General features: G+C 41.6%; 1 protein-coding gene across 3 annotated transcripts in view; it reads right to left on the reverse strand.

Moving 5' to 3' along the window:
• mkxa (mohawk homeobox a) overlaps positions 1 to 14,119 on the reverse strand; it is a 40,538-nt gene that overhangs the window by 12,437 nt on the left and 13,982 nt on the right. For 2 of the 3 annotated variants that reach the window (XM_032503589.1, XM_032503587.1), the window contains 2 exons: positions 3,484 to 3,517; positions 770 to 3,345 (listed from right to left, as the gene is read on the reverse strand). In XM_032503589.1, coding sequence (XP_032359480.1) covers positions 3,138 to 3,345; positions 3,484 to 3,517 — 242 coding nt within the window. In that variant the 3' untranslated portion in view covers positions 770 to 3,137. Of the gene's footprint in view, positions 1 to 769; positions 3,346 to 3,483; positions 3,518 to 14,119 lie in introns of those variants that run through there. The other variant, XR_004327446.1, reaches the window with a different exon arrangement.

Here is a 14,119-nt window from a genome sequence, read left to right on the forward strand (position 1 = left end):
AAACATCTCCTACATTGCGATCACTGACATCAACAAAGGAAAGCCAAAACTGCCACAGCGGGGCCAAGAATTCATTTTTGTCTTCATTCATTTTTTGTCGTTTCCTTCTCTTTTGGAAGGATGAACACACTTGACACCCTACATATAATATGTGGCTGTTTAGAGAAGATTAATGTTTAAGTCAAATTGTATTACTGCACCATTTGATGGTTTCATGTTAAAAATAAACTAAATGTATTACTTTATAGTAATGGACCCAAAGATAATGATGTTCTGACGCTGAAGTTCTCAACTCTACAGTGTTTTAGCATCCCATGCTAATTGTTTTCATATGAAAATGTGCTGTTTTGGACTTCAGGCAGTAGTTAAGTCCGTAGGGGGTTGGGTCGGTCCCCATAAGGACCGAAGTACCGAGTGTGGACTGGTAGCTGGAGAGGTGCCAGTCCCCTCCTGGGCACTGCCAATGGAGCGGTAAGCAGTTAAAGAGCTACTTTTCAAAGTAGTTGATGGAGATGAAAACAGAGCAAAAAGGAGAGTGAGAATGCCCTCACATATGTCAAGTGGACACAAACATGACTCCAAATAAAAGCTAATGTTGATCCATATCAAAGGGGATGTTTAAAATTGCAACACGTTAGCCATTTATAAGATGATATGTCAATGTAGTTTACAACTTCCTTCGCTGCCTCCTTGCAAACCCCAAAAAAACCTATGTCTACGCAGTAAATAAATCAACCAGGAAAATATACAAATGAACAAACACAAGATGTTTTTCATTTCATTCAGAGGTTTATTCATTCATTATTTGCTTTGACCAACTGTTGTTATAAAAGAAATTTTACATGAGAGCAACTCGGACAATACATGGAGATATGCATTTGGTCATTGGATTGAAAATCCAGTCTCTATCAAAAACAAAACAAAAATCTCAATTTATATAACTTAACAATTAAAAAAACAAACCATGGTCACCACTTTGTTTTTACAAAGTGTGCGATAATAATTTATAGGCTTTAATACATACCATCGCTTTCCATTTGTCAGCATGGTTGTGGAAGTAGGGCTTGTGCTGGAAAAAAAAGGCATGTACAGTACCGAAGTCTTGGCCGTGGATACCCCTTTTGTTAGAACTGGCGTCGTCGTTGCGGAATGACTGCAGGTACAGGAACAACAAAGGATCTCTGTTGTCTCTGAAGCCTCCTGCTCTCGCTCTTTCTTTTCCCAGAAAGCGGGTATCATGTGAGGTGTGAGGGTTGCGAGTGGTCCAGAGGTTCAGAGGTGCGATTAGAAACACAAGGAGCGGGCCCCGCACTGCCCCGCAGCTACCCTGCCTGGATCAGGTGTATAAAAAACACATGTGGGAGCCCACAACCCCCACTGCATAAGCAAATAGTGCCTGGGGATTGGGGGATTGGGGATTCATTATACCTCCATAGGAAGGCTAACAGGAATAACATAGGCTTGTACTTCATTTCTTTTACTTCTTTTCACCTTTATGTAAATACACCATCAATTGAGGCTGTGTTTTCTGTCTGTAAACCAATAACTATAATTGCAACTTTCTTTCTTTTTACAGTTTGCACATTCAAGACATACAAAAGGTCAAAAAGTCACTTTGTGCAACTTCACTCCCTCTCAAAGTCCTTGACCATAAACGCAGTTTGTGTTTGTTAAAGAAATTTTGGCACACATAAACAGTACCTTAAAGACATATACATCAAATTAAAAAGTCAGCATGGAGAGACAACTTCAGTTTCTCCCGTAAGTCCAACTCGATTTTCCCCAGTTTGTGAACTTGGCATCGTTTATAACATACATAAGTCCTTTCTAGAAAAGAGATTCTTTCCATTGGATGACAAAAGAAGCTCTTAATGCGGTATGTTTAAGTGAAACCAAGTACAAAGTTCTGTTAAAAAAAACCACATATGACAATAACAAATACTTTGAACACTTGCTTGGCCGACAAATAGATAATACTGAAAGTATTTTTGAAGACAAAAAAAAAGCGAGGGTGGAAAAGTCAAACCTTTGAGTCCTTCCTCTTGCTTCTTGTAAACAGCAATTTGAATATAATGCTAAACAGCTGAGAGGGCTGAGGACCAAAAGAGTGCGGGGAGCTGGTGGTGGCTTTTTTTTCACTCCAGACCATCTTGTTCTGAGCGCAAACATGTAAAAAAAATAATAATAGGAAACACTGTGCGCATAAAACACTGATAATGCAAAGCAAAAACATCCCTTTTAGGACATGGCATACTTCTGTTGGGACAGATATTGCGCTGAACCTTAAAGCACGCCTGTTAGATTTACATACTTCTGTGTTACTGCGTGGGTGAACGTGACTTCATTTGGGCCCAGCTGAGCGTTCGGGCACGTTTCAGCAACTAACAGCCCCGATAAGAAAGGAATCCTTCGCTGGGTAGTGAAATCCAAGGCCGACATGTGGACAAGGCGGAGACTGCTTGGAGATCTGCTGCTCGTGTTAGGGACAGCTTATCTACTGTACATATCCAACAGTTATTGTTGAGCTGCCGGCAACGAGAGGCTGACTGAGACAAAACAGCGTTTGGTTTACAGTCAAAATGAAGACTCCAGCCAAAATAAGCACAATACCTTCAGGGAATTACTGCTGGGTGTTTTCTAAGGAGTGTGTATGTGTGCGTGTGTGTGTGCTATTTGAGTTCATCAGTGCCTCAGATGGTGAGCTCATTCAGTCCTTAAGGCACAGGCTGTTATGGTTTTCATTCACAAAACAAATCCCGAAGAGTGAGAGGCACCTCAGTATCCGCACTTTGCACTGACCAAAGTCGGGTTTGTTTGTCTAAATAACAAAGGCACTTTTGGCAAATTTTTGTAGCGTAAAAAAATGAAATAAAAAAAATCCATCCAAAAATAAGTTAACGTTACAAAAGTGTTTTAGGAAATACTGCAGTGAAACTCACCGACATTTGTCTGTCAACCCAGCAAAGAAAATGATGGTCATGGCCTTGTTCGCACTTTTTAAGACACCAATAACAACCAAACCTCCCCCCCCCCCGACCCTCCCTAAAAAACAGTTCTCTTTTCACTGCTGCCAGAGTTTATTTGGACTCTGGAATGTTTGCTGGTTTGCATAAAGAGATGGGAGGACGACGTCAGGGCTAATATTTCTGCATTAGAGGCACTTTAACAGTCTTGATCTCTGCTATGTGGGAGGACTTCTGGATGATGCAGCTGGTGGTCCCGGAGGTGCTGTCCTTCCCTTGCGCCAAGTTGGTCAAGGCCATAGCGGCGTTGATCTCTCTCCAGTATGTCTCGTCTTTGCCCTTCACCCTCTCCTTTTGCGCACTTCCGACGCCACCGCTGCCACTGACGATCAGAAGAAAACGCAAACATGCACAGGAAAGAACAAAACAGAGAGCGGGGAGTTAGAGGTCAAGTTCAGCTTGTAATGAATGAAAATAGAGGATTCGATCTCGGCTGCAAGGTAAAAGGAAGTCCACTCACTTGTCACATTTACTTGATCCATGGTCTGTGGTTTCTGAAAGTAGAAGAAGAAAATAAAAGGTTAGTTTTGCAGAGTTCTCAGGGGTCAATGAGGATTTATTGAAATCTAGCTGAAGGTATGTGTGTGTGTTTGTGTGTGTATGCGTGTGTTCTGTGTGAGGTCTGTATACTGTAAGTGTACACCGTGCAAACATGTGTTGCTCTGTTTTCTTTCTTTACTCAGAGGCTGGACAAAAAGGACATTTTGCGAGAAGCCGTCAAGAAACAAGGTGACTAATAGGATTGAGTTGAAAGATGTTTCTTATGACTCATAAACTCCATTCCCTAATATTTTGTTCGAAAACAAATGGGCCCCGGCCAACGTAATTGAGTTGTCTGAGGAAATCAGATCGAAAATGACTGAGCGTAAAAGATTTGAGTGGGAATGAAAAGGCAGCAAGTGAGTCAGTGAGAGAAAGATGGATGTCTGCTCTCTCTTTTTCTCTTCAAATGGGAGCAATCTCTATCTCATATGTAAAACATTAGTGGGGAATAGTAGAGTCATTAAACAATGAAAGCAAACTTCTCTTCAGGGCAACCAGTGCATTTACTTCAGCATGCTGCAGAGAGAAAGACCATGTGCACGTTTGTGTGTGTGTGTGTGTGTGTGTGTGTGTGTGTGTGTGTGTGTGTGTATCTGGGGGGGGGGGATAATTTGCGAGTGTGTTTGGGCTGAACCTGTCTTCTGTCTTGGGTCTAGCTCTGGGTACACTTTGCCCAGCAGTGAATGTGATGATACAGGCTTACAGTTTCATGGGGCATTAAAAGAGAGCAGAGCATCCAGATTTCGGAGCCATGCAGCCTCCAGTCGCTCTCTTTCAAAACTAAAGAAACAGCTAAGGCCCTGTGAGCTTTTTAGAAGCTAAATCATGACCATGTATGGATGATTGATCGACTTAAGAACATTTAAAAGAAGGCAAATTCTCTTAAAATGTCCGTGTAGCCCAAAGGCACCAGCAAGTTTGTCTTGGACCTTGACTTGGTCCTTATTCACTCTCCCAGATGTCCCAGCAGGGACGACCAGTCTCTTGCACCCTCCACGCCACATTTCCCAGTAAAGCAAAAACCTGAGCTGCCACTTTAACGAGCCCTTCCTTGCGCCACCGCAACACAGTCGAAGGGCGTTCATGAGCCTTTTCTACTGCTAATGAAAATCTGCACCCTTCATTTTCACTGGTGTTTCACTCCCATGATTGTTATACTGGAAAAGGTTGCGCAAGAACACTGTGTTCGAGGTTTAGCGTCGTCGCAGACAGCCGCAGAGCCGGAGTGCCAAAAACTCCAAACTCCTCCGGCGTTGGAGAAAGCACACACGATTTCACCGTTTTGCTTTGTCACCTCTAACCTCGCCAAAGCTCTTCAATGACTTTCCAAAGATCTGGATCCAGTGTTTTGCAAGCTGCCATAAGCGTCTAATTATTCCCAACGCCATTACTCTGTTTCTCCCTTGTTTTCTGAAGTTTTCCCATGTAGCGTGACCCACACTGACAGTACTGGGTTTGCAGGGCCCCGGGCTAATATGAGCCTAATTATGAAATTTCCTGTATTCTCCCATTCGCTCTGTTATAGGTGTGTTCCACAGAGAGAGATGGACTTCACTCTCAGCACTTTCCTTCTGTTGATGATTCTTAGACAGAAGAAGAAAGAAATGTGTGTGCATGTGTCAGAGGGAGATGAGGACATGATGACCCAGAAGTACAAACCACAAAATGAGATTTTAGGTTTTAGTGCGTCTGAGCCCGTTCCAGCAAAAATCCTCAGATTCTCGTCTGGCCACAACTCCCTGCTGCCCTTTCCCTCGTTCTTTGATCTTAGTTAAAATAATTCATAATTTCTGCTTTTGTAACTCAAACATTAGCTAAAATGTAAATTACATTTAAGCATGATTTTATATGTCCTTCTGTAATATGCATGTGTTGCTTATTCATATAATTATTCTCAATGCTTTGCAGGGTGTATGACTTTTGAATCTCTCTTGGTGTGTACTGCCTGAAGGAGAAGACGACTGTTTGTCTTTGCATTTTTCCCCTAAGGACAGTTGTCTATATAAATGAGGGTTATTGACCATGAATTCCAAAAAGTGGTAGTAAGGTGGTGTTAAAAAAAGTCTGAAAAAGGGGCAAAAATGTCACATTTTTGACAGTTTTTGACCCGAAAGGACAACACAAGGGTTAAGGGGTTACTCTGTGCTATGACAAGAATAAGCACTTCTTCCATATTTCCAAAAGCTGGTTTTGAAAGTTATTGATGTTATCCATCTCTTCTTTATCTCATACGTTTTCATACTCTCAATTTTTTGTGTTTTAGCCTAAATTATGGATATCAGGCAGGACTGATCAGGACTTGAAGACTGTGAACTCAACTTTATGTACTGTATATAGTACATTAAGCATACTTTCCTGCGAGCATACAGCCCAAGCTTCACTAGTCAGAGTCCCGAAGAAGTCCAAGGATTTGAGGGCCAGGGATGAGATCACTTGGAGACAGCTCTTCCAGCGGTTTTTCTAACCACCGCTTCGGGCCAGGCGGCCGGTGAGTTCGGGGTCAAGTAGGAAGATGGTCTTGACACAGACCGGTCAGGTCTGAACAGAGGCAGTGTCAACGAGACTGGACAAAATGTTATGTCATCTGATAGTCTTTGGATGTCTTCTCTGAGGTCAGTAATACTCCCGTTTGCTTTTGAAAGGCCTATGCGACAGACAGTACCCGGCATGGTGTGGAATTAGCTGAAGGCTAGCTCAGAAGGCATTCTCTCTGCGCTTCATCTCCATCTTCATGCCAGTGCTCAGAAGCAGATTGGTCCTGAGTAATAAGATGTACCATTCTCCAGAATCACACCTCTGTAAATACAGACCATGTACACGGTTTTTCACATTTTGATGTTGTCCCTGCAAAATCTATTAGCTGCAGGGCTCATCATATTGATTGGTTTGTGACAGCAGCAATAAGATCAATAGCAGCGACACCTAAGACAAACTCAGACATGCAGAAGGCAGAGACTTTTTGTGTGTTTTGAAGTCACTGTGGGCTGTGACGTACAGTGTGTGAGTCTTTCCATCCACAGCTTTAAGCGTTTCCAGTGTGTGTGAGGCAGCCACCGTCCAGATGCTCCTTTCAGAACATACAAAACAAAACAAAACAATGTTTTCTGACCCCCAGGACCTCCCCTTAGACTAGGCTCCAGTCCCTGCCCATGCAAGCCCCGGATCCCAGGATCTGGAAATGCACCACTGCGTACAAAAACTCTATTTCCAAAGCTCTGTGCCTAAAACATTCAAAACTCAGATTTTTTAAAACAAGACCAATGCCAAATCCTTAATAAATCAGCAATAAATCATGGAGGGGTTTTTATTACTTTATAATTTTTTTTCTTCTTGTTTTTTTTTCAATCTTGTTTTTTTTTGTTGTGCTTTACTACTTTGCTACCGAACACTCAGTCCACATGCTGTTGCCTTTGGGCCCCACTGACAGTGGGGGTTTCATGGACCGCCGAAGGGGAAAGCTAAGACGTTTGATGGTTTCTGGCGTCATGCTGGAAGTCCAAAAATACTAGCTCACTTAACATCACCACGGGGTAATGGAGGGGGAGCAAAAAAAGGGCAAAAAAGAAAATAATTGACTAGTTTTGACAAAACGTGGTGAAAATACGAGAAAACAAGAACATTAGAAAGGGATTGGGGTAACACCTGTTAAGACGACGAACTAAGGAGCGTGGTTGACTATTATCATTACCATCTGGTGCTGTTGTTAGCAACATACAACAATAAACAAGGCAGCCCCTGTTGCACCAACCAAGGGCTGGGCTGAATTAGGCAGACAAATACACACACACACACACAAACACATACACACACATTTTATATGACATTTATGCTGTTAGTTGGTGGTCTTATCCAAAGTGACTTAGAATAAGCGTCAAGTCTTAGGTCACCAAAAATCACATGTTGCCAAAAATAAGTCTGCAATGGTTTTCCAATGTTCTCATGACCATAAAACAAAGGAGTAATGTGTTTGAAAAAAAACAACCAGAGCAGATAAGAGGAAGGACACGATTTTAAAGGAATAGTCTGAGAGTTAAATGAGAAGATTGGTTCCAATGGACTGGCATCAATCTTCACATCTAACTGTACAAGAAAGCAAATAAGCGTATAATCTGAAATGTGAATGTGAAAGTTGGTTTTGACAGTAGTTTGTGTGATTCAAGCATGATTCTTGGCATTTTTGCTGTTGTACCCACAATGCACTTACCGGAAGTTGGTTTAGATAAAAGCATCAGCTAAATACCCGTAATGTGAATGTAATGTTTGGATCTTGAGTTGAGATAATCTTGTCACTTACTAGCTTTTTTTCTGGAGCTCTGCCACAGTAGAAGACCAAAGTTCCTAACCCATGACATCTAGTAAGAGGGCCTTGAGTTAAGATTATTTTGAAAGAGGAATTTAAAATGTGAAGAAGAAAAGCTGGTACCAGTTTCTCATAACATACCCTCCATAAAGAGTTTTTAACTTATGGCTATATTGCTTTATGGCTATATTAATCATTTTTGTGCCTTATGGAGCAGCTGTAATCTATTCCTAATGTGACTTCTGGTTTGCCACGTCGTAAAAAGAAACTCTGTGCTGCTTGTGAGTCATTCACAGAAAAGTTAAAAATGTTAATGTCATTAATAATAAACCATAAAGTCTGCATTTACTCGTGTTAGTCAATTTAAAAAGCACAATGAGTTTCTCACTTTCTCGGAAAAAACGTCATCAGCTAGATCAGCTAAAAAGACCAAAGCACAAAACACCAGGCAGAGAGCCCTGCAACTAAAAAGTTCTTCTCAAAAATAACTTAAACAATAATGTAAAAGGTATCAGTAAAATACGTATTGACAATTGATAAAGTTATTATTTAAACTAATAACCCTTTAGAAAGGATGGCTGGTTAGAAAGTGGAATCAAAAAGCTTCATGTTGCCGGGCAGAAAGTAAAACGTGTTTGCTTTGACCGGAATGAGAAGATTTTTCCACCGCAGGGAGAAAGACAGATAGTTGGAAACACACACACACACACACACACACACACACACAGTGAACCAGACTGGACAATATGCTGGCCACGGACCTGTACAACCACAGACCAGGTCGTTACGCGGCTCCTTTCATTTTTCAGGCGGCATGTCTTAGCTCTTAGCCAATGTCATGTCTTAGCTCATAGCCCATGTCATGACGCTGTTATAAAGTTACACTCAGATTACTGACTGTGCAGACATGTGACTGCATGGACCGCTTACCTTTAGCCATGTGTTTTTGGTTCTGACCAAAATGGAAATGACAAACGCTGCTATTGATGCTGTCTTTGATTTGACACTGACCCTAGCCACAGAGTCTTGAGCATGAGGTGAATCACTTACTGATTTGGGGTTTCCTGATCTATATATATATATATATATATATATATATTTCTATATCTATGTGTTTCTTAACTAATCTGTGCGTTTTATAATATCAAGAAGAGTCTGTGAATTAAGTTAGAGATGCCTTGGCACTCCACTGCCATGCGCTCTGCCAATGCTACTTTTACATTACCTCTCCTAGTAGTTTCCCTCTGTCTCCTTCCGTCTCTGTGTGTGGTGGAGAAGTCGGAGTCTGAGGCTCCGAAGAACCCAACTGTCAACTCCACTCAGTTAGCCAAAGACATCATACACGGCGTGAATTTAATGCCTTCTCCTTTTGCCCTGACAACACTTTCATCACTTAAAAATATTGAATAATTAGCTCTTACGCTATTAAATAGAACATACACACAGTGACAGAGCCAGACACATAGTGAACCGCTGCCAAAAAATTCCTCTCCCATCCGCTGCTTTTTTTTCATGTCTGCCGGGCAGATGACACACTGGTGTGTGTGTGTGTGTGTGTGTGTGTGTGTGTGTGTGTGTGTGTGTGTGTGTATGTGTGTGTGTGGTGGCGGTCGGGGCAGATAACCAAGATCCTGCAATGAGGATTACACTTTGTGTCTTCTTGCTAGATGGAGAAATAATAACAGTGTTTCAGATGTGTGTGTGTGTGCGTGTGCGTGTGTATTTGTGTGTGTGTGTGTGTTTGTGTGTGTGTGTGTTTGTGTGTGGCTGTGGTTGGGGCAGATAACCAAGATCCTGCAATGAGGATTACGCTTTGTGTCTTCTTGCTAGATGGAGAAATAATAACAGTGTTTCAGATGTTTAAGCACTGCCAGGTTGTCATTGTGTTTACGAGTGCCAGTAAACAGAGTGTAATCAGGGCCCCCATAAATCAGCCAAAATAAGAAGAGCGTCTCGACGAAGAAGTAAATACGTTGCCATGGCGAAGTGTGTTTGTGTGTGTGTGTGCGTGTGTGCGTGCACGTGGACTGCCAGGGTGTCATGGACAAACGAAACCAACTGGCTCATCACGAGCAGAGGGCCAGAATTAGCATTTGGCGTGACAACAGCTTGAAAATGATCATCACAAAAGATTGAAAAAGACGCAGTGATAGCATCGGAGGATCGGGAAGTGGGGGGGGGCTCATACTTGCTGATGCTGATTTCATGACAACGGGGACACATCCCTGGAGTAAAGACGCCGCTGATGATGAACAGATGAGCCTGTCCTCACTGCTTTGACACAACAGGTACAAAAAGAGACAAAACTCTCTTCCCCTCGAGCCATTCTATCACAGGTTTCCCAGGAAGAGCAGTTGTTGTTTGCGGCTCACAAAACACACACATAAGGGAAAAAAAAGTGGAAACCACAAGTAAACATTATTCGGATTTGTAAGTGTTTTCATGTGCCCAAAAATATCCTTTTTCTGGGAGCTGGTGGCCAAATGATATGTTTGCGCTGCACTCACTGCATCATTATGTTGCAATTCTTCACAGTGGTAGGTTGAATTGCCCTCTCACACTCGTTTTTTCCTTCTTCTGTGAGTGTGTGTGTGTGTCCCATCAACTCACCATGTCACACCTCTGCTCTCCTCTGTCCCGCGGTAACACAATGGCAGCCCATTGTTCTAGACGCGGCTTTTAAAAATGGAAACAATTTGTGTTTTATCCAGATGCAGTGCGGCACGGTTTCCCTGACTGGGCAGCTGTGTTCTCTGAATATGATGACCCGATTGTGTGACTGTGAGTGTGTGTGCCTAAAAGCCTTGATGATTTAAAAACAATCAGGTTGAGAGGCCTCATTATTTCACGCTGTTCCAGTTCTATGTTAGGGAGTTGCATATAAACAGTGTCTGTCCTGATGTTTGTCTGTTAACACTTCTCCGCAGGATGACGGCTAGAATGAACACTGTCTCAGTCTGTCTGCCTCGCACCCAGCATCTGTTTAGTGGTCGGAGGCCAATATCCCATCTTCCAGTGACAGAGGATTTCTTCCTCTCTCTCTCTCTCTCTCTCGCTCTCCTTCTCTCTGTTTTTATCCACCTTTCCATTCGCACCACAGCTTAATGCCAGGATTATACCTCACTTCTGCCAACTCCTAGTCGTTCCCACCGTAGGACCAGCCACACCCTGCTGGACACTTTACAGCGTTGATATACATCGCTGAGGACTCCACATTGTGGAGACAAAGTGCAAAAGGAATTAAGAGTACATTATGTGATATGACGCTCTTATTTTGACACATAAGCATGAATTAACAACGGTGGTAACATGTGCACGTATGGATTGGGGTATGTGTAGTATGTTTTTAAGGCTGTACTTGTTAAGGGGGTTTAACTTGTTGTATAACCCTTACCTTTTGTGCATTATCTGAAATATACAGTAAGTCGTCATTCTAAACTGGCTTTAAAGGGTCAGTTTACACAAATTTCACTACAAGACATTTTTCAACATACACCTAGTGATGTGTTGACAGTCAGATAGTTTAGATTACCAGCCTCTCACATGTCCTTCTCCACCATAGTATCCCAAAACCCTTACAGGTAAGTGGAATTTCATTCATGGTGCTACTTACACAGTTGAAAAAAACAGACTTGTCTTTTTGGAAATAATGTCTTTTACCTTGTTACTAAGGGCGCCACAAGATTGTTTTACAGTACGTTTGAATAGCATTACACTGCATTTTCAATGTAAAGTAACACGCTGCAAACAAATATGATAAATATGCCAGAATGTGTGCCTTTTCTGTCCTTGAACAACAAAATTCTAGCCAATTTGCTTTGAATAAAAATGGAAGAAATACATTTAACCATTTATCATGCCTTTTTTATTCATGGTTCATATAAATTCAAATTGAATCTACAAATCTGCACAGGAACATAGCATAAAAATACTGACTTTGATTGTTCTGTATAATTTAGGCTAATCCATTTGAATTTAAGATTTTAGAAGTTGGCAGACAGGTCTCTGGATACTCCATTGTAACAGGGACACTGCTTTTGGAAAGAATCTACTGTTGAGTATTACAAATAAACATTTAAAAATACTCAAATCATCTTGATTGCAGTGACAGAAGTTTCAGAGATGGATATTCTAAATGAAACAAGAATGATGCAAAAATACAAAGAAAATGTGAAAAACTTTACCCTCTGTCCTCACAATGACAGATTTTCCTCTTTTCCCTTTCTTCATGCACATGCACTCTCTAATTTCTTCCGCCCACCATCTCTGTGTGTCTTAGCCACTGCCACCATGCTGTCTTTATTACTCCTAACAGGCCACTGCTGGATAAACTCAACTCTAGATCTGGATGGAACAAGTGTCTCCCTCTCCCTCCTCTCATCCCTTTCACGATCCTTCCTAAAGCCCAACCTGAACCCAGTAAGTCTTGGCAAAATCTGCTGTCTTGGATCAACATTCCCAAGCCCCTCCTCTCTCTGTCTTCCCTTTCGCCTTTCCTATGAAACTGTGGAAAGAGCAAATCGTAGCCAGTCTATCCACATCTCTGGATTCCTGAGATGAGGAGGCCTCATCCATCACTGTCCGAGATTGGCTCATTGTCACCGCGTCAAGCATTGTCTTTCCTGTTGCTTTATGGCCCATAGTAATTTACACCGTCGCTCATCAGTCAGCAAATGTGACATTAGATCGGACACAACAGCCACAACGCTGCTGTATAAATAATCACAGTTGTTTTTTTTGGGAGTGAAAACAAGATAAACATTAATGGTAAAGTAAATCCAGGTAAGTGTCGTATGTGTTATGTATATAATATAAAACAGCCATGATAAAAATCTCTTTTTATCGTGAACAACCATCACATCTTTCTACCTCAAGACACAAATTCAATACTTTTTTTATTTTTCCACATTACGATTCCTTTTCTTCCATTAACCTGGATGAATCCACAGCTCCTTAAGTGCCAATGAACTCTCCAGGATTCAAAAAGTGTCTGGCACTCACTAAGAACTAATTCTAAAAAGGCCCTTAGTCAAACACTGCAGCCGTCAAACACTGCTGTTTTCATAGTTCTAAGGAAAGTGTGCGTTGAACAGCACATGGCTTAGAAATAAGTCACTATAATGCCGTATAATGCTATCTGCTGCTGGAAATTTCAATTTCCTTGCGGTATTTGTCCCAAAAGGATCAATAAAGAGAAGTCTACGAAAATAAAGATGCACTTACTTAGATGTTGGTTGATGCAAAATGCAATATACAGTAACAGACCAAAATAAATAAAAGGCCCTTTTGGAAGTTTGAACAAAGTACAATTTTAGCCACTGCAGATATTCATGTTGCCTTTGGATTTATTCTTGTAACTTCGGAAATCCCTTAATTTCTCATTTTGTTACATCGACAAAAAACTTTTCTTTATCCTCTGCAAAACTAAGGACTTACAGTATCACATATCAAAATGCTAATATGCTAAATCAAGATGAGGTGGACAAGGGCATTAAAGAAAAAAGTATACAGGGAGCTATACATTAGCTTTTTGGCATTGACATTCAGAGCACATTAGCATGCAGCTAGTAGCTAGTACTGCTGTGGTCTCATGGCTGTAGGCTCTTATTAAATTATTGTGTAGCATCAAACAATGGAGAATAAACAGAAAAATAATGAAGCGGCCTTCTGAAACTACTTTTTAGCCATGCTAGCGGTAACCATGGTTTGTTACACAGAACCATATGAGTAGCTGTCATTTTAAACTGCTTGGAAACGGGCTGGCACTTTCAATCAAAAATACCTGGCAGGTGATTGGATGAACCATCGGTCTATCACGTCCGCCATTGTTGTTTTGATCAAACAGTCGCACACGCTTAAACCTCGCCCGTAGCTCCTAACAGGACACTGATTGGTCCAGCGAGCTGCTAGTTCAGACACGAACGCAGTACTTGAAGATAGATTTGTGTGTGATATGGGATATGTGGCGTGAAGATTATCATGTGAGCTACTAATAGAGCTAGGAGAATCCAGCTGCTGTGCAAGGTAAGCGCTGTGGCACCACCATCACAACTTTGGCAATCAATTGACTTTTTGTCTAGCAAAATGTCTCCCCAGACTTTTCCTGTAGCGCCTTCATGGCATCCAAATATCTCAAACATTACGTAACATAACATTCATGTGTTCTTTGTGTTAGAAAGAAATGTCAATAAACCAGAGCATGTTTTTGTCCCATCCCAGAATGCTGTGTGGGCTAGCCAGACCTTGTAGTAAG

This window comes from Etheostoma spectabile, chromosome 22 (genome assembly GCF_008692095.1).
Source record: "Etheostoma spectabile isolate EspeVRDwgs_2016 chromosome 22, UIUC_Espe_1.0, whole genome shotgun sequence".
Lineage (NCBI taxonomy): Eukaryota > Metazoa > Chordata > Actinopteri > Perciformes > Percidae > Etheostoma > Etheostoma spectabile.